The sequence below is a fragment of the Prorops nasuta genome, unplaced genomic scaffold (genome assembly GCF_024137725.1).
Source record: "Prorops nasuta isolate Cenicafe-Biocafe unplaced genomic scaffold, Cenicafe_Pnas_1.2 PNAS00019, whole genome shotgun sequence".
Lineage (NCBI taxonomy): Eukaryota > Metazoa > Arthropoda > Insecta > Hymenoptera > Bethylidae > Prorops > Prorops nasuta.
In genome coordinates this window covers 4,433,576-4,460,896 of record NW_027116816.1, presented here as the reverse complement: position 1 = coordinate 4,460,896, position 27,321 = coordinate 4,433,576, and the positions used below count along the sequence as shown (strand labels likewise).

At 35.7% G+C, this 27,321-nt stretch overlaps 1 protein-coding gene across 1 annotated transcript; it reads left to right on the top strand.

Annotated features, from left to right (window-relative positions):
• Positions 1-57: 57 nt before the first annotated feature.
• LOC136780552 (stress-activated protein kinase JNK-like) lies at positions 58-27,223 on the top strand. The gene is made up of 12 exons (XM_066738997.1): positions 58-278; positions 3,378-3,423; positions 10,443-10,480; positions 16,420-16,478; positions 17,098-17,513; positions 17,732-17,861; positions 17,966-18,163; positions 18,821-18,955; positions 19,068-19,197; positions 19,339-19,497; positions 19,600-19,724; positions 19,863-27,223. The coding sequence occupies exons 5-12, from the start codon at positions 17,374-17,376 to the stop codon at positions 20,013-20,015; spliced, it is 1,170 nt and encodes a 389-aa protein (XP_066595094.1). The 5' UTR covers positions 58-278; positions 3,378-3,423; positions 10,443-10,480; positions 16,420-16,478; positions 17,098-17,373; the 3' UTR covers positions 20,016-27,223.
• Positions 27,224-27,321: the final 98 nt, after the last annotated feature.

The window sequence follows — 27,321 nt, the reverse complement described above, 5'->3', positions numbered from 1 at the left end:
TGCCAAACCAATGGGACGTCATTCGGTACCTTCAGTAGTGGCACTGATATTCCAAGAGAGTGGGCTCGCGCTCCTTCCTCTCTGTTGCCTCTCTCTCTCTCTCTCTCTCTCTCTCTCTCTCTACTCTGCCGTCCCTTCAACGTTCTCCCTCCGGATCATGTTTTCGTGATAAGCTTTGACATTTTTCGGTGCGCCATAAAGTTTCATGTTGGCCACGCTTTCTCGGCATTCCCCATACACGTTTTCACGTCCGAATAACGCGCACCGAGTACTTTTGGGTAAGTGGAAAAAATTATATAATGTCAGTTTTAAACGGTTTCACGTGAACACAGAGCGAAGCATTGATCCGCCGAATGACAGACTAACCTCTAATTTCACACTCCGATCAATTTCTATGCAAACATCCTACAATCACCTCGTTTTTTCTTTCGATGATTATATTTTTCTTCCTCTACCCAACAATATTTCTTACATTTTAAATTTCTATTACCTGCTGCACTCCTCTCTTCTTTCATCACCACCCCTCCCGCGATTCCCTCTACTGCCACCCCTTCCCTCTTTTTTCTAAAAGTATATGGTTCGTTCGAATGGAGCTAATTTAACAGGCATGATCTCGTAAAATGTAAACATGTTAACGCCTGATCGATTATTTCAATTACGAGTATTGTTACGTATCACAAGTGCTTAATTAACTTAACCCTTTCGCTATTCTTAGTACACATACTGCATATCACTAATATAGGTGATATCTAGAAGGCACAATAAAATTTATATCTATATTTAATAACTATCGGTACAAGATTTTACACGGAAATGATTTTAAATTTGACCACTTAATGAGATTAGTAATAAAGATACTCGTAGTACATTCTACCTTTAATTTATATATTTTTATAAATATAAATTTAATAGCATTCTTATATTTCTGATAGAAGATAGTAGCAAGTGATATATGTTTTTGCATGGATTTATTAACGAACATCGGTTATCTATTCTATTTCATCGAGAATCTATTGTAAGACCATTTTTATTCTGCATACTCATCTTTCTTTTTATTTTTGAGTATAAATACAAAGAGAAATCATTTTTGTAATTATTTGCGAGTTATAACAACAACACCGAAAATGTTCAACAGATTGTTATGAATTTTGTTTATTAATGATTAATTTAAATTATGTAGTTTATCCATTGTTTTATAATAAATATTTTTACTTACATATGAATAACTCTTCAAAAACGGATATTTTGTGATTTATTAGAAGCTTTCTATCTAGTAATTACGACAAAAATCGGATATTTATTTATTCTTTGTACGGCATGGAGTTTAAAAAACGCGTTTTAGGCGAAGAGTAAACAGTTGCTAATATTTGTTCAACACAGTTAAACATACAGATATGTGCATTATACTTATTATATTGGAGTTTTCAATTGGTTTTTGCCTTGCATAGCAAAAAGTGCATAATTATTTTTTTAAAATTTAATAAAATGTTGTTCGTTTGTCATCTAAGATAAAGGGCATGTATATAGTTTTCAGAAGTTAGGTAAAAGTATGACAATATCAATAATATACCTAAAGATATATTAGCATAGGAAATGATATGATTTATTAGGAGGTAAAGCTGTGTGTTATAAGCCACGAAAGAATGTAAAGATGTACCATCGCTATATGTTTTCTTTTTTATATTGATTACGATGTGAAATTTTTAGAAGGGAAAAGAGAGAAGAGGGGGAGGGATGTTACTGCCACGCACAATGAAGATTTTTAAAAGATTAAAATTGTTGATAATAGAAGGCACGAAACAATTAACATTGTACATTATTTCAATTTAATCCGAGTGTTTAACATCTCTCGTCAAAATTTATGTAGAAAAATCAGAATTATTTTTCTCTCTAAATCTTTCATTTGTTAATTCTGTTAAAAATGCGGCATTTTTCTGCGGCGACAGCAAAAACGCATAATGTACTTTCGGACTAAGCTCGAAGGCGTGAGCGGTATTTCAACCCACTGCGAAAAGGAAGTAAAGAAATTATGCGAAGGCATAAATCTATTTCATTGTATTTTTTTCGTTAACAGCCTTCCGAGATTTGACAAATACAATGATAATCTCATTTACCACTTATCCATCAATTTAATTACTAAATTAAACAAAAGTTTTAACAAATCTTTTTTCTACCAAAATCAAATATTCTCACAAAAAGAGCCACGGAGGAAAATGACAGATATCACGAAAAATAATAGTGTAATTGATAAACCCAATAATTAAATACGAAAGGTAGAAAAAAAGTGAATTTTAGGGAAAAGGGTGAAGGAGGTGTATTAGATGGAGGGTGGGTTTTTGCTTTCGCACTGCCACCTCGTGGCACGTGCCTCTCCAAATAATTGGGGATTCCGGTGATCAGGATAAGGCGTTACCGCGTTACCGATGGATTCAGTAATTGCACTAATTGCCCAATTGAACACTACCCCTGCATTCGTGTGTGTAGGTAACGCAGCAAGGTTTAAGGTTTCTCATAGAAATCGGTCACGTTTCTCTCTCTCTCTCTCTCAGTTTTTCGTCAATCCAGTTCTTTGCCTATGGATAAATTTTGAAAATAATTACTCGAGTGGGAAAATTGGTTACAGTGTAAGACAAGTATAGAGGTGTAGGACGAATAAGCCGGTAGGTAGAGTCAAGTTGCTCCGGGTAGTGTTGTTGGCGCGAGGCGTGGTGAAGTATTGATCGCAGTCCCGATTTCCCTTCTCCCTCTGTTCACCCCCAACCGACGTCATGCGCTAGTTCAACCCTTCGCTCTGCTATTCCGTCTATTTACCCCACTTGCTTTTTTGTCTTCCTAACCACCCCCTCTCCCCTCTACATCTTCCTTCACGTCCACATCCACGCGTTCCCATTACCGATAATCTACTGTAAATTATCCTTTTTTTATATATATAGTATATGCGTGTATGTACTATATACATATATAGTATACATATGTATGTACGTAGCTGCACGTGTTGCTCCAGCATTTCTGCAATTTTCCTTTGCTCGCTATTACCAAAGAGCCTCTGCGACTCGTGACTCTAATAAACCTCCTACGTCGATTATACAATTCCTCATAATTGATAGAAATTACTCGCAAACGCGAGTTACCTTTTTGCAGAGAATCCTTAATGTCCAATTTTCATTTAAATTATTATTTTAACGCTCTTGTTGCTTTTTTTTATAAACTTTCCGTACCTTTTTTCTTCCGACCTTGCCACTTTTTGTGGTATTGAGCAAAATTTGTGCATATACACCCGAGACAGGCGGAATACAATAGCAGCAGATGCATTAGGTTTCAGCTTGCTCGTCAAGAGTCTCATTAATTATACTGTTCCGCTCGACTTTTTGTTCCAGAGATCAATAGGAAGGAGCATGGAGCATTTCATGGATTTTTGAGTCGGTGAGTGCTCTGATGCAATGTGTCCTTGTTGCTTCTATTTTATAACCTTTAGAAAAATCTTTCTTTCATCGTCAATTTATTCCCCCTTTCTCTGGATTTATTAATATATATTAATAAAACTTGTCACCCGTCAAGTGCACGTGGCTACCATATTTGTTTCTCCTGAAAACAAGTCCCGTAACGAGCGAGAAGTTTTCATAAAATCAACCAAACCAGATGTATAATTCAAGACTGTTTTTCTTTTAAATATATACACGAGACGGTACACGAGTCTTTAAAAGCGAGGAATGGATGGTAAAATGCTCGGTAAAATGCTGCTCTTGCCGCAAATTTTTATCATCTTCATTTTTCTTCTCTCGTCCCACACAATTTCGCGTTATTATGAATTATAATCGCGTATGTAAATGGAAAAACGCTAATCCACTGGGAAATAGGATCGATTCTAATTGGCTTTGTAAACAATATCAGTTTAACATCGAGTGTATGGTTAGGTTTTAATTTTTCTTCGTTGTATTTTGTGTTGTCATGGGGAATTCATTTTTTTTTTTTTTTTGATTATCTTATTTTATGAATTTAATAAATTGGAGAAATTTTGCGCACTGTATAGCTCAGTTGCGATTCGATGTGTGCAAATATTCTTGGTAAGAACCTGCGTCCGCTTCTTTTTCTGCGAAGTGTACTCTGCAATTTTTGATACACGCGTGTTTATACACTTGAAAATAGTCGTTTATATAACGCTAAGGTGGCGCGTACAGGGGGAATCTCTCGCACACACCTTACCGAGCATAATAGACAAAAGTGGACATCCGGTTATTATTCAACTGCGACAAGTTTTTCACCCCGCTCCCTGTTTTCTCATTCTTCCTCTTTCTTTCTTCCTTTCTTTTAGACTCTATTTCTACACTGTTTTATTTCCTCCCATTTTCCTCTTCACACTTTCCTCTCTTTTCGCTTATTCATTCAATTTCCATTTCTTTTTCAATTCTTTTTATAACACCAACGCATTATTACAAAAGTAAATCAGAATTTTACTTGAATTACTGCGCGAAAAGCGAAGTTTATAATTTGAAAAGTAAAGTGTACATCAAAGTAGCGGTGTAATCAACGCTTAAGCTAATTGAATATTAAATGATAGGAGACGTGGAGCATACACACAGCGATAGCCAAAACTTTAAGACCACTTATAACCATTATTAAAAAGATACTATAAAAAAGTACGATAAATTCCAGGTTTTATGAAAATTGAATTTTCACGTTTGCTTCATTTTCTTTTCCAACTTAAAGCTTGCTTAAAGCTGTTCAAATGATTAAAAAAATAGCTGTAGCTATTTTGCGGAAGTTCAGTGACTCGACGCTAAAAGCCTCATTAGTTTTAATCATTCATTTTGCAATTATAATTTTATTGACAGAGAATTTCTCTAAAAGTTTGAAATGTGCTAACAATATTTTGTGCGAATAAAATTAAAGTCCTTCCTTCGCGCGCATAAGTGAATTTACGATGGTTCAGTAGATTACTGTCTTATTCGTTATTGAGAAAGAAAATTAGAAACATGGGAGTAAATATTTTGGTGCACTCGAGACGGTGCCCGTAGACCATTTCGGTATAAATTTATCTCCAGTGTCTAGCGGACACATATGGTTTACGATCAGAGAAAGTTCTTAAACGTTTAAAGATTCAAATAATTACAGGATTAACACGAAGTTTTATGTTTCCTGTTTTATATTAAAGCTGATGCTTCGGGCTTTAAGACACCCAAGTTTAAAAATAGAGGCGAAGTAACAAATACCACAAAATCAACAAACGCCACAAGTCCACTACAATGCTTCACAATTAGACTACTAGTGTTTCCACAATAGGTCACGGTTCAAATTAAGACTTCCGAGAGAGAATTTTTTTCTTTTCATCATCCAACTTATAAGTTTTATATTTCCTAATTATATAAAACGTCGCTTCTGCCTCCAAGGTTAAAGAGTTAAACAAGTAAATTGTCGTATAAATTGTTAGTATTACATTTCGAGAATTTGATTACAAAGTTTTAAAGCAAATTTCGAAGTACTTCCATGGCGTAATAGCTTTTAAATGCCCCTCACGTGCCTTCACTCAAGCACGAAGCACATGGCAAATACAATCAAACGCTGGTAACCAACAAAATTCCCTCTTTAAAACTTTAAAATCTCACAATCATTTGTCTTTATGCATCAGTGTATCAATTTCGATCGAAGGTGCAACGAAACAAGATGATATATTTTCTAAGAAGATCCGCTCCATCCAAAATAATCACATTATCATCTGCACGCGTTTTAAAGGAAATGTTGAGGTAACGTTGAATAATGAATAAAACAAAAAACAAGTCATCTCTAGTGAGTAGCATCTAGCAACGACATTTAATTAAATGAAAATGTAACCAAATATCATAACAATTGAAAATCTGCTAGAACATTTGTGGTAGGTAGGGGGTGGGGGGAGGCGAAGAGGATGTTTTACCGCATCGAATTGTCGTAGAATTTGTTAAAGCCATTCCAGAGCGAATCGCGTTGGTCGACTATTCGTGGGGCGTCGACACTGCGAACAAAACCGAAAATCAATTGTTGTTTCTTGGAAATGTACGGTTCTCGGTAAGTAATAGTCTCGTCGGGAATAAAAATAAACAAAAAGACTCGCTTGTGGTGATTAACGACGTATAACAAAATTGTGGCTCGCGAGACAATAACACGAGAATAGAAAAACGGTTAGGACGATCGAGGGGAAGTTGGTCGAGGGATCGCAAGATATTTTGCCGTGTTGAATAGTCGCGTAGGGTTGGTATAAAGTCATGCTGTGTGACGAGTCGTTGGTTGGTCGCCTAGGCGCGGGGCGTCGACACGGCGGCGACCAAAACCTAAAGTAAAAGCAACGGTGGTTTCTCGCAGCTCTACGCTCGCAGTTGGCAGTGCAGAGTTTCGCATAGGTAGAGCCGTAAAGGAGCAGGCAGTGAGCAGTAGAGCAGCAGCAGTGTAGACACACACGACGCGACGGGGCGCGACGCGCGGGCGCACGCCCCCCATAGGGGGAAGGAGTCAACCAACCGAGTGTGGAGGAAAAGAGAAAGGGAAAGGAAATGAGACAAAGGGCGCATGCGCCTACTTCGAACTTCTCTCCGACTCAACTGCTATGCGTGCTTCTTTTTATGCGTAGTATCTTCTTCTCGAGTTTAGCGGCCGGTCTCGGAGGAGCGCAGTTAATCTTTAGTAGTCTCCAACGCTACTCGGATCTCTCATGTACCTGATAAACCCCCTTTCCACCACGTCAAACGACTCAACTGTCTCGCTCGATAAGCCACAAAATCTCTACATGACGAGTTACCCAACGCTTTCTCAAATCACCCCATCCTGCACGACGAATCAATTACCTGACGAGGGCTAAACGCTTCTTCTTAATCGAGAAACAATCGGATATCCACCCATCGATCCTCTGCTCTATACCGCACACAGTGATTACCGATATACTCCACTTATGTATCTTCCTTGTTCTTCAGTGATCTTTGTGTTTCTGCGTTTTCGTTTGCTTCGTTACATCCGAACCATAAGATTTATGCGAAATGAGACTTGGTGAAGATTCCTTCTCTTGTGTCAAATGAATTTTTCCTCTTACTGGAACGTCCACATGCGCGGATTAACGACCGATGGACCGAAATTCCTGGATTTCTCCAGCTCTTGAAAGTGTCCGTCGGATATACGCTTTGCGAGTCTGCTTGAAAACTATGTTATACCGTAAACAGAAAGAATTGTGAATCTTGGGTATGTAGAATCTCTGCAGTTGTTAAATACGCTGTTGTATTACTCGTGTCTGCTGTGAGATTTGTCAGGTAAGATAAATTGAATGTTTTGCGACGGCTGATTCGCAAAGTGAGTTTGAAAGTTTTTCTCGAATTGACGTGTTAAAAAGACTTTCACCCTTGTACCTGCAACTCAAACTGGTCGGTCGAATCCTACTTGTATACTACTGTGCACGCATTTTACTCCTCCCTGTTTCTTCTCTTCTCATTCACGTAGCACCGTATCGCATTGTATACCACGCGGCGCGGCCACTCCTGCAAACGAAAGGACGATCGATATTTACGAGGTACGACGTGCCAATTTTGGGCGTGTTTTCCTTCGTGAAATCTCAAAAGTCTGCAGAGATGCGTAACGCGTGATTTCACTTTTCTCGAGCTCGCAAAGAAATGCTTCCCCGGAGTACAGGGGGCAGGGTGCTAGGTTGCTGGGGAGTATATCCAGAGACATGGACGACGAAAACGTCAACCAAGTACGGCCATCAAAGGTCGCTCGATATAAATATACAATATAAATAGCCATCGGTGTACTGCCGTTTCCAATGCTCCCATTCGTTTTTCCATCCTTTTTCACCTCCTTACCTTACATTCTACACTTTCTCTCTGCCTCTTTTCTGCCCTACATCTCCTCGATTTTAGGTACTCGAACAAAAAGCATCTCGATTTCTATTTCAAACATTTTGCATTATCTCCGAGCAGTAACTCGATAAATACGCTACCAAAACTCGTAGCAAACTGTCTGTTTAGGCGCTGCTCTTTCCCCCCTCGCGTGTTGTTTTCTTTCGAATTCATTCGACATTGTCTCGGGCGCATTGTTTACATTGTATGCTTCTTCCAATATACTGTTTTGCGTAGTTGCTGCTTTTCCAGAGAAATTCATCAGTTTCACAAACTTATTTGCCTTTGTTTGATTTCAAGCAAAAATCAAAATTGTATTTTCCTTCTGCACGTGTATAGATAAATCGGTTCTGGTTTACACACATGTACAAGCTGAGGTATCGCGAATGATGACATTTTATCGCAATGCGTGACGTGACAGCTGACGTTTTAATACATCACGTTTTCGTTTTTGCTTTAAATATGTAGGGGAGAATCGTACATTGCCACGTGAAGCCGGCCGATACCAGCGCGTGGATTTATACTGGATTACCTACAATTCAATCGTCCTTCGCATAAAACTGCATAATCGTATCAGTTTCTCATCCGAATGATCATTTATCGTATTTATGCAATTATAATCGTCGAATTTTCTAAGAAATGCTGGATTTAGGGATTTCTTTTGAACGTGGTAAATCTTAGGATGTAAATCTTTTTTTTTTTTTATCTACTTTTCCGTCAGTAGAAAAAGGATCGGATTGCAGATAAAAAGAGCCGTCTATAATCCCTTTCTATACATATAGACGTTACTGATCCGCTCGTCTGATATTTGAACGTTAGAGAAATCCTCGGTTACTCCAATTTATATTGGATGCGGATGGTTGAAATTTTTAATGAATACCAATTTTAATTTCAGATACTTGTAACCTGATTATCAAACTCACCAACAACTTAATAATTATTAAAAGATGAATATAAAAGACGTGCTTTCAGTTAATTCGATTGTTCATATTTATGTTTTTCGATTATTTGCTCGTTGTACTTTGCGGTGTTAACAGTCTAAATTTATTTTAACTTGTAATATTTTTTATACAATTCTTAATCGAAATTTTCTTTTTACCATAAGAATTACAGGTTATTATTCCGAGTAGCCAATAAAGTAGCAAAACTATTTTGAGCTTTAAAAATATTATTTGTTAAATTTCTGGAGGAATGGGTAAATATGGTAACACATGCCTTTAAGTTAGGTTTGCAATGAACATTTCTGTGTTGAGTGGAAGTGTGGAAGTTAATCTTAGCATAGACCTAATTAGTTCCTCTCACTGGTCATTATATAGTTCGCATTGCCAAATGACGTGGTTTAGGTCCTCGGTAAAATGCCTGCATTTCCATGCGGCTAAGTTTACGATATATTGCTGGGAAGGAGGAAGACCGCCAGTTTATAACGTCCTCTTCTCTCATGCTATATATTAATTGTGACAACAAATGATCCACCGTTTGGAACTCCCTACAACTTGTAGCACACTGCTACGTGAAATTAATTCGTCTATACATTTCAGCTAACTTCACACCCGTACATTCTCGACAGAATTTATTTGCTACGCTGTGCCATGAAGAAAACGATTAAATTACTCGCATTGTATACAGTTTCCAGAAAATTGACGAAAATATATAATACTTAACTGTACAAGTACTCCTATTATTTAAAATATGATGAAAATTTTAATTAAAAAATTGATTATTAAACCTAAAGATCTGTATTTGTATAAAATTTTCTTTGACTTCTCGAGTCTATTTGTTTTTTAAATTTAATCTCCCTATAAAACCTTACAATTTTCTCCAGTGTCATTCCGGTACGTTGTATAATAAAATAACTCGAGGGCATGGTCTCTATAAAGGTTAACACGTTGAACGTTAGCTCAACGTGCACATCGATCCATACCTTTCCTCATTGATTACATGTAAAAAAAAGAACAACCCATAAACCTTTTTTTAGATTACGTAAGGTAGCTTATGGTAGTTATTAAACAACAAAAAAGCATCACTTGGCGTTAAGCCTTATTTCTGTGATAAAAGCCTGTATTCAATGCGGGAGATAAGGTTGTTATAGGAGTGAAATTCGCTGAAAGAAAGGAAGCATGTGTTATATATTGAATAGCAGAAGGAGAGAGAATAGTAATGAGTGCCTTATAAATCGAAAAGAAAAGCTTTCACAGCAAACATCGTGTACCAAGAGCATCCTGAGACAAACGGGAGCAGAAGCTCGCTTGGATACATATATATATATATATATATAGGAGTAGTGAACGATTCCCAAGAGACTTTGCAAAGTGTTTCGACACTGTGTTGTCAGTAGAGATAAAGAATAAGCCAATTTAAAGAAAACTAGGCATTGCGCCACTTTCACCAAATCACTTTCCCCTCAAATTCCCCGCACAAATTGCTCTTACTTCTCTTTCGCTATCCGACATAAATAAAACAAACAATTTCTTTCGATTTAATTGAATTTACTTTGAGCTTAAATAAACTTCTTGTATAATATTGAACATGGTGTATCGAGCTGATAAATCAACTTTTTTTGACCTTAGCACGATTTTTGTTTCGTTACAGGTTTCGAGAACCCCGCTGAAGCAGGATCATTCGGTCCGGTAAGCAATTACAAGCGAAATATATGCGTATAGCACGTGTGCCATTTCGCGGACGATTTGCATGTATTCTGTGTAACAATGCATCAATCTTCATACTCAAGCGTCTTGTCTATTATAATAAGCATGTTTTATCACCAGTGTGAAGTTAGCATCCCAAATTTTAAAAATGGAAAAGAAGCAAAGAGTTCTAGTAGCACCCGGACAAGTTCTACAGTTCCTTGCTATTTTTCAAAAAAGTTCTGCAGATTGAACTAGAAAAACTAGAAAAAGATGATGTGCGGTGCCAAGTTCACATTCTCTAATATTCAAACGCTTATATCCTTTAAACTAAAAGTTCTATCGATAAAATCTATTAGACAAAGTGATAGAACTCTTTGGGGTGCCATCAGAACTCTAGTTAAAGATCGTAAATTAAACAAAAACAATTTTTTTTTATTATTTTTTTAAACTTACAAAAAATTTTTTTTCTAATTTTCCATTTTTAACTAGAATTTTGGTGGTGCCCCAAAGAGTTCTATCACTTTGTCTAATAGATTTTATCGATAGGACTTTTAGTTTAAAGGATATAAGCGTTTGAATATTAGAGAATGTGAACTTGGCACCGCACATCATCTTTTTCTAGTTTTTCTAGTTCAATCTGCAGAACTTTTTTGAAAAATAGCAAGGAACTGTAGAACTTTTCCGGGTGCTACTAGAACTCTTTGCTTTTATCGGTTTTTTCCCAGTTTTAAAAATTGGAGTACTAACTTCGCACTACTTGTTTTATCGAAATTTGCATGATGCGTGCAGTGGGATAATAGATAGTTAACCACGCTCGATAAAAATTTAAAATTACACAGCGTTGTTAAAATGGTAAAGCTTTAAGAAAAATAAACTGTCTCGTAACGAATACCACTGATTTGGTACAGTCGGTTACTAAAAATTAAGAAGAAAATAAAATAGAAAAAAAAAACGCTTTAACTTCCTAAAGACTCCAAGAAAAGAAGAAAATCTGTATGAAATGGATTTCTTTCCACGCGATTCGCAAGAATCTATGGTTAAGGTAAGTGTGTTTTTGTTGTACGGAGTGGTCTCGTCTTAAGAGCCGGTGCACATGATTGATTTTCGTGGTGCGGTAGCCCTGCGGCGACTAATCTCGCTGAAAATTTCAGCATTGATGGTGCGGCGACGTAGGAAATTGATGCTCGGTGACCGTGCGTCGCCGCACAGCTAATAATCGTACCCCGGCGAAATTTCATAAATGAGATTTCGCTAGCAACAAGATCGGGGATCGCGAGCCAATGGGAATTAGCCACGTTTGACGAGAGCGCGAGGGGGGGGGGGGGGGGGGGGTTAGAGGAGGAAAGAAAAATGTGCGAGCGAGTTTTATCGTTGGCGCGCAACGAGCGCAATCTTGCGTCGAGGTTGCGCGCACGCACGCACATTTACACACACAGGCAGAAACAAGTAGAGAGGGCAGAGAAACGCACGTGTGCAACGCAACCGGCTTAAATCTCTTCTTCTGGAATCCCTCGAGTGTGATCCTTCCGGAGATTCATTAGCAACATTCGTTGAAAGCTTAACGGGATCTTACAGCTATTTTCGTAAATGCCTTTGCTTAAAATTTATTCGGTTTACGATTACCCTCGATCCTCGATAAATTCACCTCGTGATTTGTGCAAACCCGCATGATTCTCGCCCTCGCTGCTCGCTTAATTCCCGCCTAATCAGCTCTCCTGCCCAGAATTTGTTAATTCTAACGCGTTAAGCGCGAAACGCGAGCTGTAAATCGCGGACGACCGCCTATACGTTTCCTTGGATACGATATCGCCTTCGAGAGTCGCGCTATATGCTCTATACACGTATATATACATACCTCTATAATTCATTCTATATCTAGCAAAATGAAGCAGACGCTTCTAAAGCATTTTCAGAAGTGCAAAGCGATCGCTTTGAAGTTACTTGGCAGAGCTTTGCGTATACGCTAATAATACGGTGTATATATATATATGCACATATGTGTTTATGCTACTTAACGCTACCAGCGATCCATCACTTATCCTAGTAATCGACCGCAATGCTTCCCATAAGTGACCCCTCCCCTCCCCCTCCCCCACTTCCCCTTCTTAAAAACCTGTAACCTCTAGCCACTGCTAAAGGAACACTGAATTAATCTTGCACCGTCATTCTGAATTTATGACTTTAAGCGAATTTCGAATTTCTTTAATTTCTTCTGAATAAATCATAGCTTGGGGAAGGATGATAAAGAACAACACGGAAAGGGCCAGAATTCCATACGTGTCACCTCTATTGAAAGTGATTTAAAGTACAAAAATAATCATCCGCATTGGAGCCGGGACTCACTTTATAAGTAGACTCGGGCTTATAATGTATGCGTTTTAAAGCAATATTATCTGATTTCTTATCTGACCAATTTAGCTGCATTTTATGTTACAGCACGCGAGTAGACACATTTTAATTGGAAGCTTGAATAATTTTTAATATAATCATTAGATTTCGCTCGTTGTTCGAGCGTTTTAAATTGGTAAGTTGGAATGAAAGTTAAGGAATACGACTGACAGGAGGGGAGGATATCAGGTTATTTTATAAATACTGCGGCTATTTTAAGGTTATTACCATTATTTGTTAAAAACTCATGTTTTTAAAAGTAGGTTTTTTTTATCATTTATTGCAGAGTCAATTGACAGAAATTTAATCATAATAGGGAAAATGCTGGAAAATAAAGGTTAAAAGAGTGCTCGTGGAAAGTCATCTTTTTATCGATGTTTTTTGTTTGATTTTCATTTATTCTGACAAGCATATCCATCACTTATATTTCAAATAGTGCACTTAAATCTGAATTTCATACATGCAATTTATATTTCGATCAAATTGCTGCATTATTCTGACTAAATATAAAATATTATTTGCAAAGTTGGAGCTTGGCTTAAACATTGAGTGAAAATGGTAGCGATAAGCCAATTATAAAAAGATTGTATATTATATGTGTGCACAAGGGGAGTGTTGGTGAACGTGATGAGGAAAAAGAGCAATCGATTAGTCTCGACTCTCGGAGAAATAAAAATAGAAAAAGGAATGTAGTATAAAAGTTGAAACTGACTTCGGTGAGAGAATGGCATATTTTCATATTTTTTGTCAAATAATAAAACTTTTGTTTTTTTAAACAAACAGAATTCTCCTGCGATTGATCTCGTTTTGTTCATAGTTTTTTATGACGATCGAGCGATAATTCAGGGGAGAATGAGTGAAATGCGAAGTGGCATAAAAAGCTATATATATATATATATATATATATATATATATATATATATATAAATATACGTCTTGATCAGGTAGCGAGTTTTGTTTATCTAAAGGTCAGGACTCTGCATGCAATACGAAATTACTAGAAAATTCGTGTTACTGATAAATTATTGATTACGTAATTACGTAACGAGATGAATAATGAACTTAATTACTTTATAGCCTATTAATCACTTAAATATAGAATTTAATTTTCCTATATTAAACTTGGAAACAATACACGATTTACGAAATAAACCTGAAGGATGAAAAGTAGAAATCTGTGAAATATTGCTTTACACTCCTAAGTTCCAGAATTTTTATGGTAAAAGGCAAATTGTTAACGCTATTTTGCACAATAAATAAACGTGTAAAAGGCATCGAAATAGAATTTTGGTGTGACGTGTATACTCCTGACACGCGGGTAACCGGTTAATATTGATCGATAGTCGGAAGAGACAAATAGCTGAAGGTGAAATGTCGTTTGATTGCAATCTATTATGAAGAGCTATTAAAGGATGGGTCACGTATTAAAATTTGACGGTTTGCTTAAAGCCGTAATACTGCACATCCTCGAGCACCTAATATAAAATAAACTGTAGGCTTATTTGTCAATATAACACACTGTAAAATTTACAGCTTTCGATCTTGGTCCTAAATATTTTTACGTTGGATGCAGAAAATAAATATTGCACGCGATTCAGATTTTGTAACACAAATCAGTAAGAACTAAAGACTTATTGTCCAAATAAATAAATTATTACTCGAATCAAATGAATATTTCTTTTTACTATAAGAATCATGAAAAATATATCATCTGGTCCAGTCACTTACTATTAAATCAGACGATGGGGTAAATGAATCAATTAATCAAGGGCTTCACTTTTTCTAGACTGAACTTTTTTGTAGAACGTTCAATTTATACTAATTAACTCAAAATTAATATACAGTATTTAGATTTGATAAATAAATTGTTGATTATCAATGACTATAATATTAGAGGAACAATAAATATTGACTTTTAGTATTAAATAAATTCAAGTGAAAATATGATATACGTATTTATATATAACACCTGGCACAAATGGTCACATATAGTCGTTGATACGTGTTTGCTCTCCTTACAATTAACATTCCTAACGTTAGCGCACGCGAGAAGGGAGGAGACACATTCAGATTTATTTAGCTTCAAGCTAGGCGTCCGCTGATGAATTCTCGAGTGCCAACAATGAGACGCAGGCGCCAAGCAGTCAAGAGGGAGAGAGAGAGAGAGAGAGTGCAATGTGTAGGTGCTGGCGCAAAAAACTGCGGTGTTTGCACGTGCCTGCATCCAGATCTGAGAGTACCGATCAGTAGAGCTTAGCCTGACCAGAGCAGAACAGTCCTTCCCATACTAAGTGATCTGCATCATTTCAGTTCCGCTCCATAGACTCAAGTTTTTGTTGGTCTTGTATAACTCAAATCTCGTTTTTATTGTATAATGCCAAACATTAAACGTATAGACGTGTTCGTTATAAATAATGCAGCATTTTCTTTAAGCTTCCGCAAAATTCCCCCGATAAGCTTCCACCACTTTTTTTTACTCGAGTCAATCAGAACACAAACACAAGCTAAGATTAATATATAAATCCAACCTTGGACCGTTTTTTGTTTATGCGTATGAATAAAATAAGTACGTTCTTTTAATAATAAATGGTGTTAGAGCAGCACGTTGTGGATAAAGTGTTTTTAATTTCGTTAAAAGTGCATATTTAATGTGATTGGTTTGAATGAGAAAAGCTATTGGAAGAGCAGGAAATACGAAGAAACCTTACAGCAATCGATTGTTATAGTATTTTTCGAATGATTGTACCAGCTTTTCGCAAAATAATGAATAAAAATTCAGAATTCAACAAATTGTTAGGTATGTGCGTGTGAATTTTGTGTGGTATAGATTGGTCTGCACAAAGTTAGTACGTGCAAAATATTTAAGAAATTTATGAAATCACATAAAGTGCGTTGGGTGGTAGGTAGATCATTTTGGACACCTGCTCTTATTACGCATGCTATGTTATGTGGTGCTATGCATGTGTAAAGTGAAATGTGCTGCAATGTGAGATGCGGTGGAATAGCTTTAATCTTACTTGTGTAAAAGCTCTACTGTGCAGTGATACGATGCACCGTTTTCCTTGCATATCGTACTAAGCTTACGTGGGAACAGAAAAAAGGTTAAATTTTTTGTATCTTGGTCTATCTTTGTCTGGCTCAATAACAAGGGCCGCACTGTATACCTGGTTTTGTGGGATTTGGACAGCTGCATATGCTCGGGAAACACATCAATTTTATAATTACATTTTATTCCACTGAATGTACCACTGGAAATTGTGAAAAAGCCCATTTTTGTTTCGTTGTCCTCCTCCCACGGGAAATGCAAATTAAATTTTAACAAAGAGTTTACGCTTTATCAAATGTCAGAAAGTCATAATCAGTCTCTTGTTTCGAATTTGTTAGCCAGTAGCACGTCAGTCCTTGATGCACGTGTATCGGAAAAATATTGTTTTAGATGCATCGAGTCGATATCTTTTGATACAAGTAAATAATGAAAAAATCAAGTATTTAATTATAATTCGTTGAAGCGGAAGCTTAACTAACGTACATGTTTTTGTATCTGATCACAGATTTCGTCCCTATCGAGCAGTAGACTTAGAGAAACAGTCACAATGGTCCACTATTTATGGTGAGTATGATGCTTCGCTTCGCAATTGAAACGAATAACTACCGCTGAAACGTAAGGAATTATGCGAGAGAAACTTCCTCTTAAAATTTCTAATAAATAAAATAAGAATTAGGTCGAGTAGAAATGGATGTAGAAAATATACCGAAAATGCCAGAATTTCTATACGTCTGCTTTAAAACTATAAAGTTGAAGAGATTACTTAATTGACTAATAGAGAACGCGACTGAAAATAACATCACATGCAGACTTTTAACACTGTTTGATGATTAGTTTCCATTCGTAGGAAAAGCATATTCGGGACAACGGAGTCTGTCGCGATGCTCTTTTCAAGTAGCAACTTTAGCTTCAACGTCCTCAATGTCATCTCTACCCCGTGGTCATTAGGGGCGGTTTAAACTATGTCGTCAACTTCTCTTTGAGTTGCAATAAATTTACGCCGCACTGTACACGAACCATGCATTCTAATACTTTGAGATTTTCAAGCGGTGAAACAATAATTTCTGCACTCTAACTGTAGAAACTTAATCAATTAAAATTGATTTGAAGGCTAGAGTTAATTTATACCAGACGTGAAGATTTAGGAAGTATAAATGTAACGAAATTGATTTATTTGATGCAGACGAATCTGCGTGGGGTGATTAATAGGTAGGGAAGCCACAGCCGGTGTAAAGTGTTTGGTTGTTAAGAAGACTCGAGCGAGCTCGCTCAGTATTTGTTTGACTGTAAACTGGGCACTGTTTAATTGGCATCCAAAGTGGCTAAGAGCGTAAGTCCACGTCCAGCAGGCCAGGAGTGCTCGGGAGTGGAGGTGGTGCAGCAGCAGGTGCAAGTGGAGGAGCAACAGAAAACACAGGAACCACAGCAGCAGCAGGTGAAAGGAGAACCAATTTGGCGCATGCCTTACCTGGGGCCTGACATGACAACCCGGCTGTGCGCCATGTTCTACACGGTCGAAGTCGGGGACACCAAGTTTACCATCCTCAAACGCTACCAGAATCTCAAACCTATTGGTTCCGGTGCACAAGGCATTGTCTGGTTAGTAAATCACTTTAACTTCACTCGCACGCTTCGCATAGGTATAGGTACCATTTATGTAATTGCCCTGAGGAATCAAGGCTAATTTTAGGAATTTTCTCTTAACGAGATCCAAGAATTTACAAATATAATGAATCGAGAAGCTCCCATCAAACCAATTGGCTTTGTAATGTAATTTATCGAGCAGCCAGTGAGTGCAGGTCTCTTTTGTGTTACAGTGCTGCATACGATACAGTTACGGCGCAAAATGTGGCAATCAAGAAATTATCCAGGCCCTTTCAAAACGTAACACACGCCAAGAGAGCCTACAGAGAATTTAAGCTCATGAAATTGGTAAATCACAAAAATGTGAGTATCTCGTTTTTCGCATAGTTTTCATGCAAGTACTTAAATGTATTTGTCTGTCTACGAGTTTGGTTGATATGTCTAATACGTTTTTGGGTTTCTTGCAGATAATTGGTCTCCTAAATGCATTCACACCGCAGCGGTCCTTGGACGAATTTCAAGATGTATACTTAGTTATGGAACTAATGGATGCAAATCTGTGTCAAGTAATACAGATGGATCTTGATCATGAACGAATGTCCTATTTGCTTTATCAAATGCTTTGTGGCATCAAGCACTTGCATTCAGCAGGAATAATTCATAGGGTATGGGAATCTGTTTTAAACAAGTTTCTTCAATAAGTATCCCACCCCCTTTTACTACTGCACAAGATATTCCAACTCTTAACTGTTACGGCTTCCTTGTAATTATTCCGCTCCTGCTAGTGGCTCACTTATTTACGTCTAACAGTAACACCAGTTGCTGATTAGCTGCATTCAGTTGTTTCTTCTTATAATTTTAGGAAATATTTACAACTCATACTGAACATGTTGATGTAACCATTTTGTAAATTCAACTGCTTTTGTTTGTATAATTTATATGGTTATTCGTATAATCGTTTATTTTTGCTTTCACATATTTCACATTTTCTGCTATTCCTCAGTGTCACAGATTTACCTGAAAAATGGTTACTATTTTTGGAGATAGGTCAATTGCTTATTCAGTTCCGTGAACAGTGATATAATTCTTATTTCTATCCAAATTCTGCACCAAATTCAAGATAAACTCTCAACTCAACCTACAATACTAACGTATCAGACTTTGAATCGTACCTCTCCCTGAGAATTCCTTACGACATTTCCCCAGAAAGGGGAATAGATTTCTGACACGCTTCAAATAAAACGGTTAAACAGCTGAAGTATGATTGTTAAATTTATCTTCAGTCATGCATAATAAAGTATTGTTTGTATGTTTTTGTTTAGGATTTAAAACCAAGCAATATTGTCGTTAAATCTGACTGTACGCTTAAGATCCTTGATTTTGGTTTGGCAAGGACTGCTGGGACGACTTTTATGATGACACCTTACGTCGTAACGCGCTATTACAGGGCGCCCGAGGTAATGCACTGCTATATTATTTACTAAACAATGTTACTTGAACTTATTTATGCTATCATGGACCGTTTAGATCAATTATTTATTGTTCATTCACATTTTTCGTGCATTTCAGGTCATATTAGGAATGGGTTATAAGGAAAACGTAGATATCTGGTCGGTTGGTTGCATAATGGGTGAAATGATCAGAGGTGGAGTTTTGTTTCCTGGAACGGATCATATTGATCAGTGGAACAAAATCATAGGTAAGAAAAAAATCATAGATCGGTCTTGTTGATACGGACCTTACTTATTATTCCATTTTTTGCTTCCTTTTTAAATATGCATTCGTCTCAATCGACCATTTAACTCGAGCCTAACGGAAAGAATTGATTTGCGATTTATAGAACAGCTGGGCACACCTGCGCAAGAGTTTATGAATCGATTGCAGCCGACGGTGAGGAATTATGTAGAAAATAGGCCACGATATCCGGGCTACCCATTCGACAGACTATTTCCGGATGTCCTTTTTCCCTCAGACTCATCCGAACACAATAGGCTAAAAGGTGATATATAGCAGTTTCTAACTTTACGTTCAATTTTTTTTATTCCTTGATTTAACGTACCAGATTGACAATATGCCCGATTAAAAATACTTGTTTTCTTAGCGAGTCAAGCCAGAGATTTGCTATCGCGCATGCTCGTGATTGACCCGGAGCGACGCATTTCCGTAGACGATGCACTCTTACACAATTACATCAATGTATGGTACGACGAGAATGAAGTTAACGCTGTGAGTACTATTTATCTGTCAGTTTTGTTTTCTTCTCTGTCCATATATCCTTCCATATGATCTAAAACTCTGTTTCCTTTTGATTTTTTATCCAAGTTCTGCTACAGAATATTTACGTTTATATTTGGATGGTTTCAGCCTGCTCCCGATGCATATGATCATAGTGTCGATGAGCGAGAGCACACTGTAGACCAATGGAAAGAGTTGATTTACCAAGAAGTCATGGAATATGAAACAAGTCACAATCCAGCAACGGTTGCCACACCAGCAGATACCGCAGGGTCTCGGTAGACATCATAGGATAATTTTATCTGACCGAATCTATCTCTTGAGGCACACAAATGTGTGCCAGAAAGCTTAGCTCAAACATAGATGTTTCGAAGTGTAAGCTAACGAATGGAGTGGTCATGGAATATTGATAAGTCGGAGGAAGAACGGAAGAAAAGGAATAGGGGCGAAAAGAAGCCTTTTGCAGCAAATGCGTGAGAGGTGCAGTGAAATAATTTCAATAACAGCTCCATACAGGAATCCTGCGATTAAGACTGCAATCTCGAGGCTTCTCTCTTACTCTTCGCCTGATCTCTACAAGCGTATATCTATATAATCCAATTACAAAAAGGAAATTAAAAAGATTTACGACGGTGGTGTTGATGACAGAAGATAGCCTCCACGATGGCCACTGTGATAGTGTCAAATATCGACGGTGACGTAGTCTGAGAAAGATTGGCAATAGCTAAATCAGTTCCAATGATCTTATGAGTCCAACAATGGAGTTATTTTATATTTCCATTTCTTCGAATTATGATTTGAGAAGAAAAAATAAAGACCAAACCTCGCATCAGTTTTTGTGTATTCGGAGACAAAGCAGATTTTAAATACTTCTTCACACTACATTTTTGGTTCATAATCAAAATCAAATACTATTGTTCGATTTGAGAGTTGAACATATAATTTTTCAATTTTGTGTATGTGCATAAACTGATGCGAAAACGAAGTCTTTATTTTTTCATCTGGATGCTATTCATCGGTTATTGCATTGCTCTTAACTTTCTACAGTCTTTCGTACTTAAAGGATCTTATTAAATTTATTATTAATCATCAGGCCATACCAATCTATTGTCAAGTAATTACATTAACGTGCGTTTATTATTGCGACTAAGTGTTCACGATTTTTTTTCGTATCGAAAGTGTTCCTTTGGCACGTGCAATGATTAAAATATTCTTTTTATGTGCACGTGTGTCTTCAAGATGTCATCGAATAATATGGAATAATTGTTTGCAACAAGTGAAAGAGAAATGTGAATTTTGTTTAACACTTTATCATTGATGTGAAGTGATTTATAATTGTGCGACAGTTAACACCATATGTAAAGCCTGCTAATATAAATTCAGACTGGCATAATGGTAGTTAATGTAAGGAAAGTCACAAGTACTAATTGCAAAACAATTATGTCCTTTTATGGTAGATGGATTTTCCCTGACATTTGGCTTAATTCAATATCGTGAACACTATTTTCGCTGTTACTCTGGATAAATCTAGATGATAATCATGTAAGGGAGTGAAGCAAAAAGGCAAAAAAATAATACAATACGATATATTTACGAGTCGACTGAGATACGTGCACGGGCAATACTAAGCAATCTTTTAATCTCTTATTAAGAAAGGAATCATGAACGATAAATACATTTTTAAAGATGCATGATCAGTAAACCCGCGCGCAATTTTATCTTTCCTCCAATTTTTATTTTAAATATAGTGTATAGAATGCAGCTTTTCAAATTTGTCATTAAACAATCAAGCAAAATACCCAAAGAGAAAACATAGATAAACAAGAAATACGGACAAAGTAGTAAGCAAAATAATAGATTACTTGAGGAGATTTCGTTTCTATAATTTATAAATATTTTTCCGTTATGCATGGTACTGCCAATTAATAAGGCCAATCTTTTTCATTCCGATCATTTCTGGGCTTGTGATTTTATAATATATGTAGAGTTTAACCGAACTACAAAGACCAATCTATGTATTTTCTCAAACATTACCAATTTTAAGTATGCCATTTCTGTCAGTTTTGTAGCTGCTATATTTTCTAATCGCGCAATACTTACTTACTAATCATGAGATCATGTTATGTTAAGGATGCGACAGGTATTATAATATTAGGCTTATCTCTAACGCTCTTACGTCTCAAATGTCAGACATGCAATAAAAACTATTTTTCGTACTGTCGTCAGTGAGGGAACTTCTATAATATAGAACTTTACCATTAAATGACATTGAATGTTAGAGCGTAAAGAGGCATCAATTAGGTGGATAAATTAAATATTTAAAAAGAATCTGTTATAATTTATTATTTTGCAGCCACTTAATTGAAGAAACAGGCGAATAGATTGTTTACAGAATTTTGAAGAGAATTTTTATTGCAAGAAGATACCATGATTTTATTGAAGTCGCGCTTGATACTTATACACATTTTTTTTTTATTAAATTTAGGCAAAAGGAGAAAAGTATGCACCGATCACGAGATTTGTATCAATTTGAATACGATAAGGAATAAAAGGCCAATGGGACATTTTATACGAGTCAAATACAGGCAATTTAAACTGCGCTGTTTTGTACATACTTACTGACATGTATCTCGTGTTCTCATTGGTTGTGTATAATAATGTATTGACATATACCTCGTCCATACGGAGAATATTTCGAGTTGAAAATACTGCAGCCATCCTCGCTTCACTATTGTATGCTTGTTTTATAATTCACCACGCAATAACAATTGCCTTATAAATATTTAATCATTTTCTTGGTCATGAAAAAGTAATGCAGGGTTTCTTTTTTCTGTTTTAATGGTAGCTTATAGGAGATTTCGTGTTAGTTGACTACAACACTCAGCATTACTATATTTGATTTAGTATTAAATACAGTGGTTAAAATTAGTCGAGAAAAAAATGACAATTATAAGTAACACAGTGAATGTTATTAAACTAAAAAACTCTGTATATTTCTTTCATATATAAAAAAGCTTTATTTGAATTATTTTCGCAACCATAGGTATGTATATAAAAAATTATATACTATGTACGGCTGTTAATAATAATTGCTATGCAGAGGATTTTGCTGTTATTGGAAATTCGAAAATTCTTCTAGTGAAAATAAAATAATGTGTGTAAAAATACATATACATATAAACATACATTTGTACGCATGTGTGTATACATGTATATGAAAGTTTTATATATAAAGTAATAAGATTCATTTTAAACTATTTATAAAAAGTGCAATGTACTGCGAAGCCGTGTTAATGATTTTTTTTTAACATTAGAGCGGCTTTTTGCAAAACAATATACCTTAGTTAATCAATCTCGTTAGTTAATTATTAGATTAGTTATATGAATTCTCTAATTAAAGCGATCATGTGGAGAAGATGCATAATGGTCGAAGCGATAATAAATCAATGAATATATATTATACAATTGGCTGATTTATCGCGCTTCATTTCAGCATTCGACCGTCAGAGATTTTGAAGAAATGAATTCTGTATATAAATTATATTCCGTACCCATCATCGATCTCGCCTTTAACCCTAAAAAATCACGATATTTGCGTTGTTCCGATTAAGTCTTTACTGCTATTGATATTAATTAAAGACTTGTAAGGATACGGTAAGCGGATAAGTGATAATATTATATTTCATTGTATTTGTCAAAACGACCGAGAAAACTTTTAAGAAATAAGATTCATAGTCAAATCATAGCAAACCCGAAAACAGTAAATAATTGTAATGTGTAATACGTTGAATTTTTATTTTCCACGATTTAATATGGTTATGTGCGAATATACTGCTACAGTCCGATCCAATTTAATCAAGATTTTGTAAGAACGTTAAAAATAAAATAAAGCAACAATGTCATTGCTAATTGAAAAACGCCATTATGAAGTGCACATTTTTGCTGCAGTTATGCATTCAATTAATTACATGCATAGTAGCAATAGTAGCAATACGTTGCGTGGTGGATAAAGCTGCGCCAAAAATCTTTATAAATTCGTGCTAGCTCCTCGTAACGAAGCAGAAATCAAGCAAGGAAGCAAGAAAGAAAGGCAAAGTTAGTAAGCGAATAACCACTGGAAATATTTCCTCAAACTTTAATGGACTTTAGCTAAGAGCGGATGAGCTTTCTTGTAGAGGAATAAGATATTCAAGAAAACGTGTCGTGGCCTCGTATTTTCGTGAAATTATAAATTACAATACTGGAGAAATCTGCCATAACCACATAAGAGTGATCCGTTGATACGTGCCATTTAAATCATAATTAAACATTTGTCAAGAGCGCAGTGAAATGATATTTTGTAATTATCGCTGCGTTTAATAATATTAATAACAGTCAATTAAGTATTATTAACTGGCTTAACTTGTACTAGCTCTTTTGGCAAATTTGTTTCTATCCGCCCTTGTGTCAGATACAATATTTATCTATTCCCTCTCTCACTCTCTCTTTCCTCTCTCCTTCATTTTTATGTCTACCCCTTACCTATTTGTCTCATATCTTATATAAATACAGGGTCTCTAACGTCAAGTTTTTTAAAGCTAAGCAGTAACGATCTAAAAATGATAATAAAAATTTAAGAGAAGACCACTATTTTTCCACAAAACAACTACGTTCCCATTTTGCAAGGTAAAGGAATCATGATGCACGCATGCAAACTTTACTCATACACCTGTGATTCCTTCAAATTCGTCCAGTTCATTCTCGAGCCAGCACAAGTGGTTTTTGTGTCTTTTATTGCTCGATGAGGAATTTTTTGCATACCTCGTGTTAATTGATACCCTTTGTACATTGACAAAGCAAAAAGGATATCCTTTAGGGGACTGTCCACACATACTAAAGTTATATAGTAAATGTTAGCATATTATACTTAATGTAACGCTCCGATTACATCGGTTTCTCTTATCCGCAGAATTTCTAAAGATTTTTGGGTATACAAATAACGGTAGATCGAATTATTTCGCGCAATAAATGTTTCTACTTATAATATTAACCAGGTTTCGGAAAGATTGCTACTTTAAAATTTTCATTGCGAGAAATTGCAATGAATAAAGATACACACACTCGCATACTGGTGTACGATAAAAGAGTCTGAGTAATTAATGAATAATTGATACAAGTTCTTACTGTGACCTCTTCTTTCGCTCTATTGTTTACACTAGCACACCTGACCCGTAGAATCTTAACATAGACACAATCCGAAGAGATGTATAATGATTAGTAGCGGTATGTGACATATATTATCATAAAGGTGTAATCATTAAATTAGTATACGTATATACACTGTAATTAAAGTACGAGTGTACCAAATTACATACATAGAAACGCGAAAGAAACTAACTCTATTCGGTGGATCGATTTTTAGGTAATAGTAGAAAAAGCAAGCGTAAACATATAATCCCAACTATATCTGACACTTTAAATGTTACCGTGCCTTTGTCATACCCTTTAAAGAATCGAAATATTGCTTGATATATCAATGCTCTTCCTTAGACTGACAATGAGAATTAATACAAAATGAGAAACAAAACAGGAAAAAAATACTATAAGAAGCAAAACTGGGCAGGTCCATTTTGCTGCTTTTTTTTCTAACTTTAAGCTTGAAATATAGTAAATTCCATATTTGTGAATTGAAAGACAGACGATCGATGCTACCTCCGAAGCCTGGAAATTCTTTGTGTTATTAATAAAGCAAAAGTAATAATAGAGAAAATAGATAAACGGCAGGTAGGTAGACGGATAGACGTCGATAAACAGGTAGATATACTTGATAAAACAGTGATTATTTAGAAACCGACATAAATACACATATTACAAATAATTATCATATTAGTAAGAATAATAATTATAAGAACGATTGAATAACGAGGGAATTATCGATCATTCTTTTCCTAACTTTGTATTCGAACATTAAACGCAATGGGAGGGGAGCGAGGAATGGGAGAAACGGAATATTTTTAACAGGTTTGGGATACTTTGAAGGAAAGAAAGGCAGTCATCACAGAAAAAGTGGAGAGCAACAAAAGTAGATAAGCAAAATACAATAATTTTTGTGTTTATAATCAGTTCCAACCGAGATAATTGCTCGTGTATAGCGAGTAATAATTAGTAACTTATTATTGTATATATATCAGTAGCGTCGAATAACCAATGACCTCCGCTTTTGAAAAATTCAAGGCCACGAGCCATGAAGAAAAGCTTGAACGAAAGCTCCCCTTCATTTGTATAGATGTACTTGACGAAGCTGCACTTGCTGATCGACCATGCATGCATATATATTACGTATACATTGCTACCTCCATTCTCAACATTCATCCTTTCAAGAACGTTTTTAACCAACCTCATCTCACCTTAAAAGATAATCTACGTACAATATCAGTAAAAGAGTTTCTAAGAACTTGCTACTTGAAAACTTGAATAGACAAAAGATTTAAAAATGGAGATAAGACAGAAATAACCTGTTCTTATAATTTAAATTGATACTTGTACAATAAAGTGCATATACTTCTGTGTTCTTAATCAAATTCGCATCATTGTATAATTGCAGTGCAGCGACACAAAAGAAAATTATAATAATTTTTTAAAAATTGGTTAACTCCCTTCTCTCGGTGTGTCTTCCTCTCCCTCTCTCTTATTCTCTCGTTAAAAGATATAGTATACAAAAACGGAAAGAGGTGAAATCAGTAAAAAACGATAATATAAGCAGTAAATCATTTAGAAAGCACGTGTTGCGTGCCATATACAATAGGACTAGGTATAAATCTAAATAATTATAAAAACAAGTATGTGCTATGAATTATACATATACTATATAATGAACTATATATGAATGATAGTTAAGTCAGAGATCATCGATAGATGAGGTAAATAGTTAAATATTAGAATCCAAGAACAGATGGCCATGAATCTGAAGCTCACCTTATGTAAGGGGTTAGGTGTGTGGGGCTTTATTGACTTATGCTTTAATTTTTTGGAATACTCCAAAAGCTGTTAGAACGATTTAAATTATCTTTTATTTTCACTAATAATTCTTAATCAAGTGGTCTATTACAAAATGATCGATAAAGGAGTTTTCTATAATCTCGATCAATTTAATTTCATCTATCCACAATTACTGGCTTGACTATTATAATTTAAAAGTTATTCTATATAGTATGCGTATACCTCTTCTGTAAATAATCTTGAAGTAGCAGTAGCAATAATGAACTCGTATTGCGTTTGCAAAACCTGAATAATGATCTTTTTAAAGATATGTACAATTGCGAAATGCAATGATCGTATTATCGTAATTATTTATTATTCAAATCGTCTAAGACTATTATAAATAATTAATATAGATAAATGTGTATTAAAGGGAATGAGTAACGTGCTGCAGTGAGAACGTTGATGAGAACAATGAGAAAAAAATCAGTGTAATGACTTTTGTTAAAATATAATTATTATTATTGCGACCATTCTTTACTTAATTAATTATACTAACAGCACTGAAAAAAGGATTATTTGCATTAATGGTATGTGTGAAGAGTGGAGAGGAGTATTTTGTATGCTACAT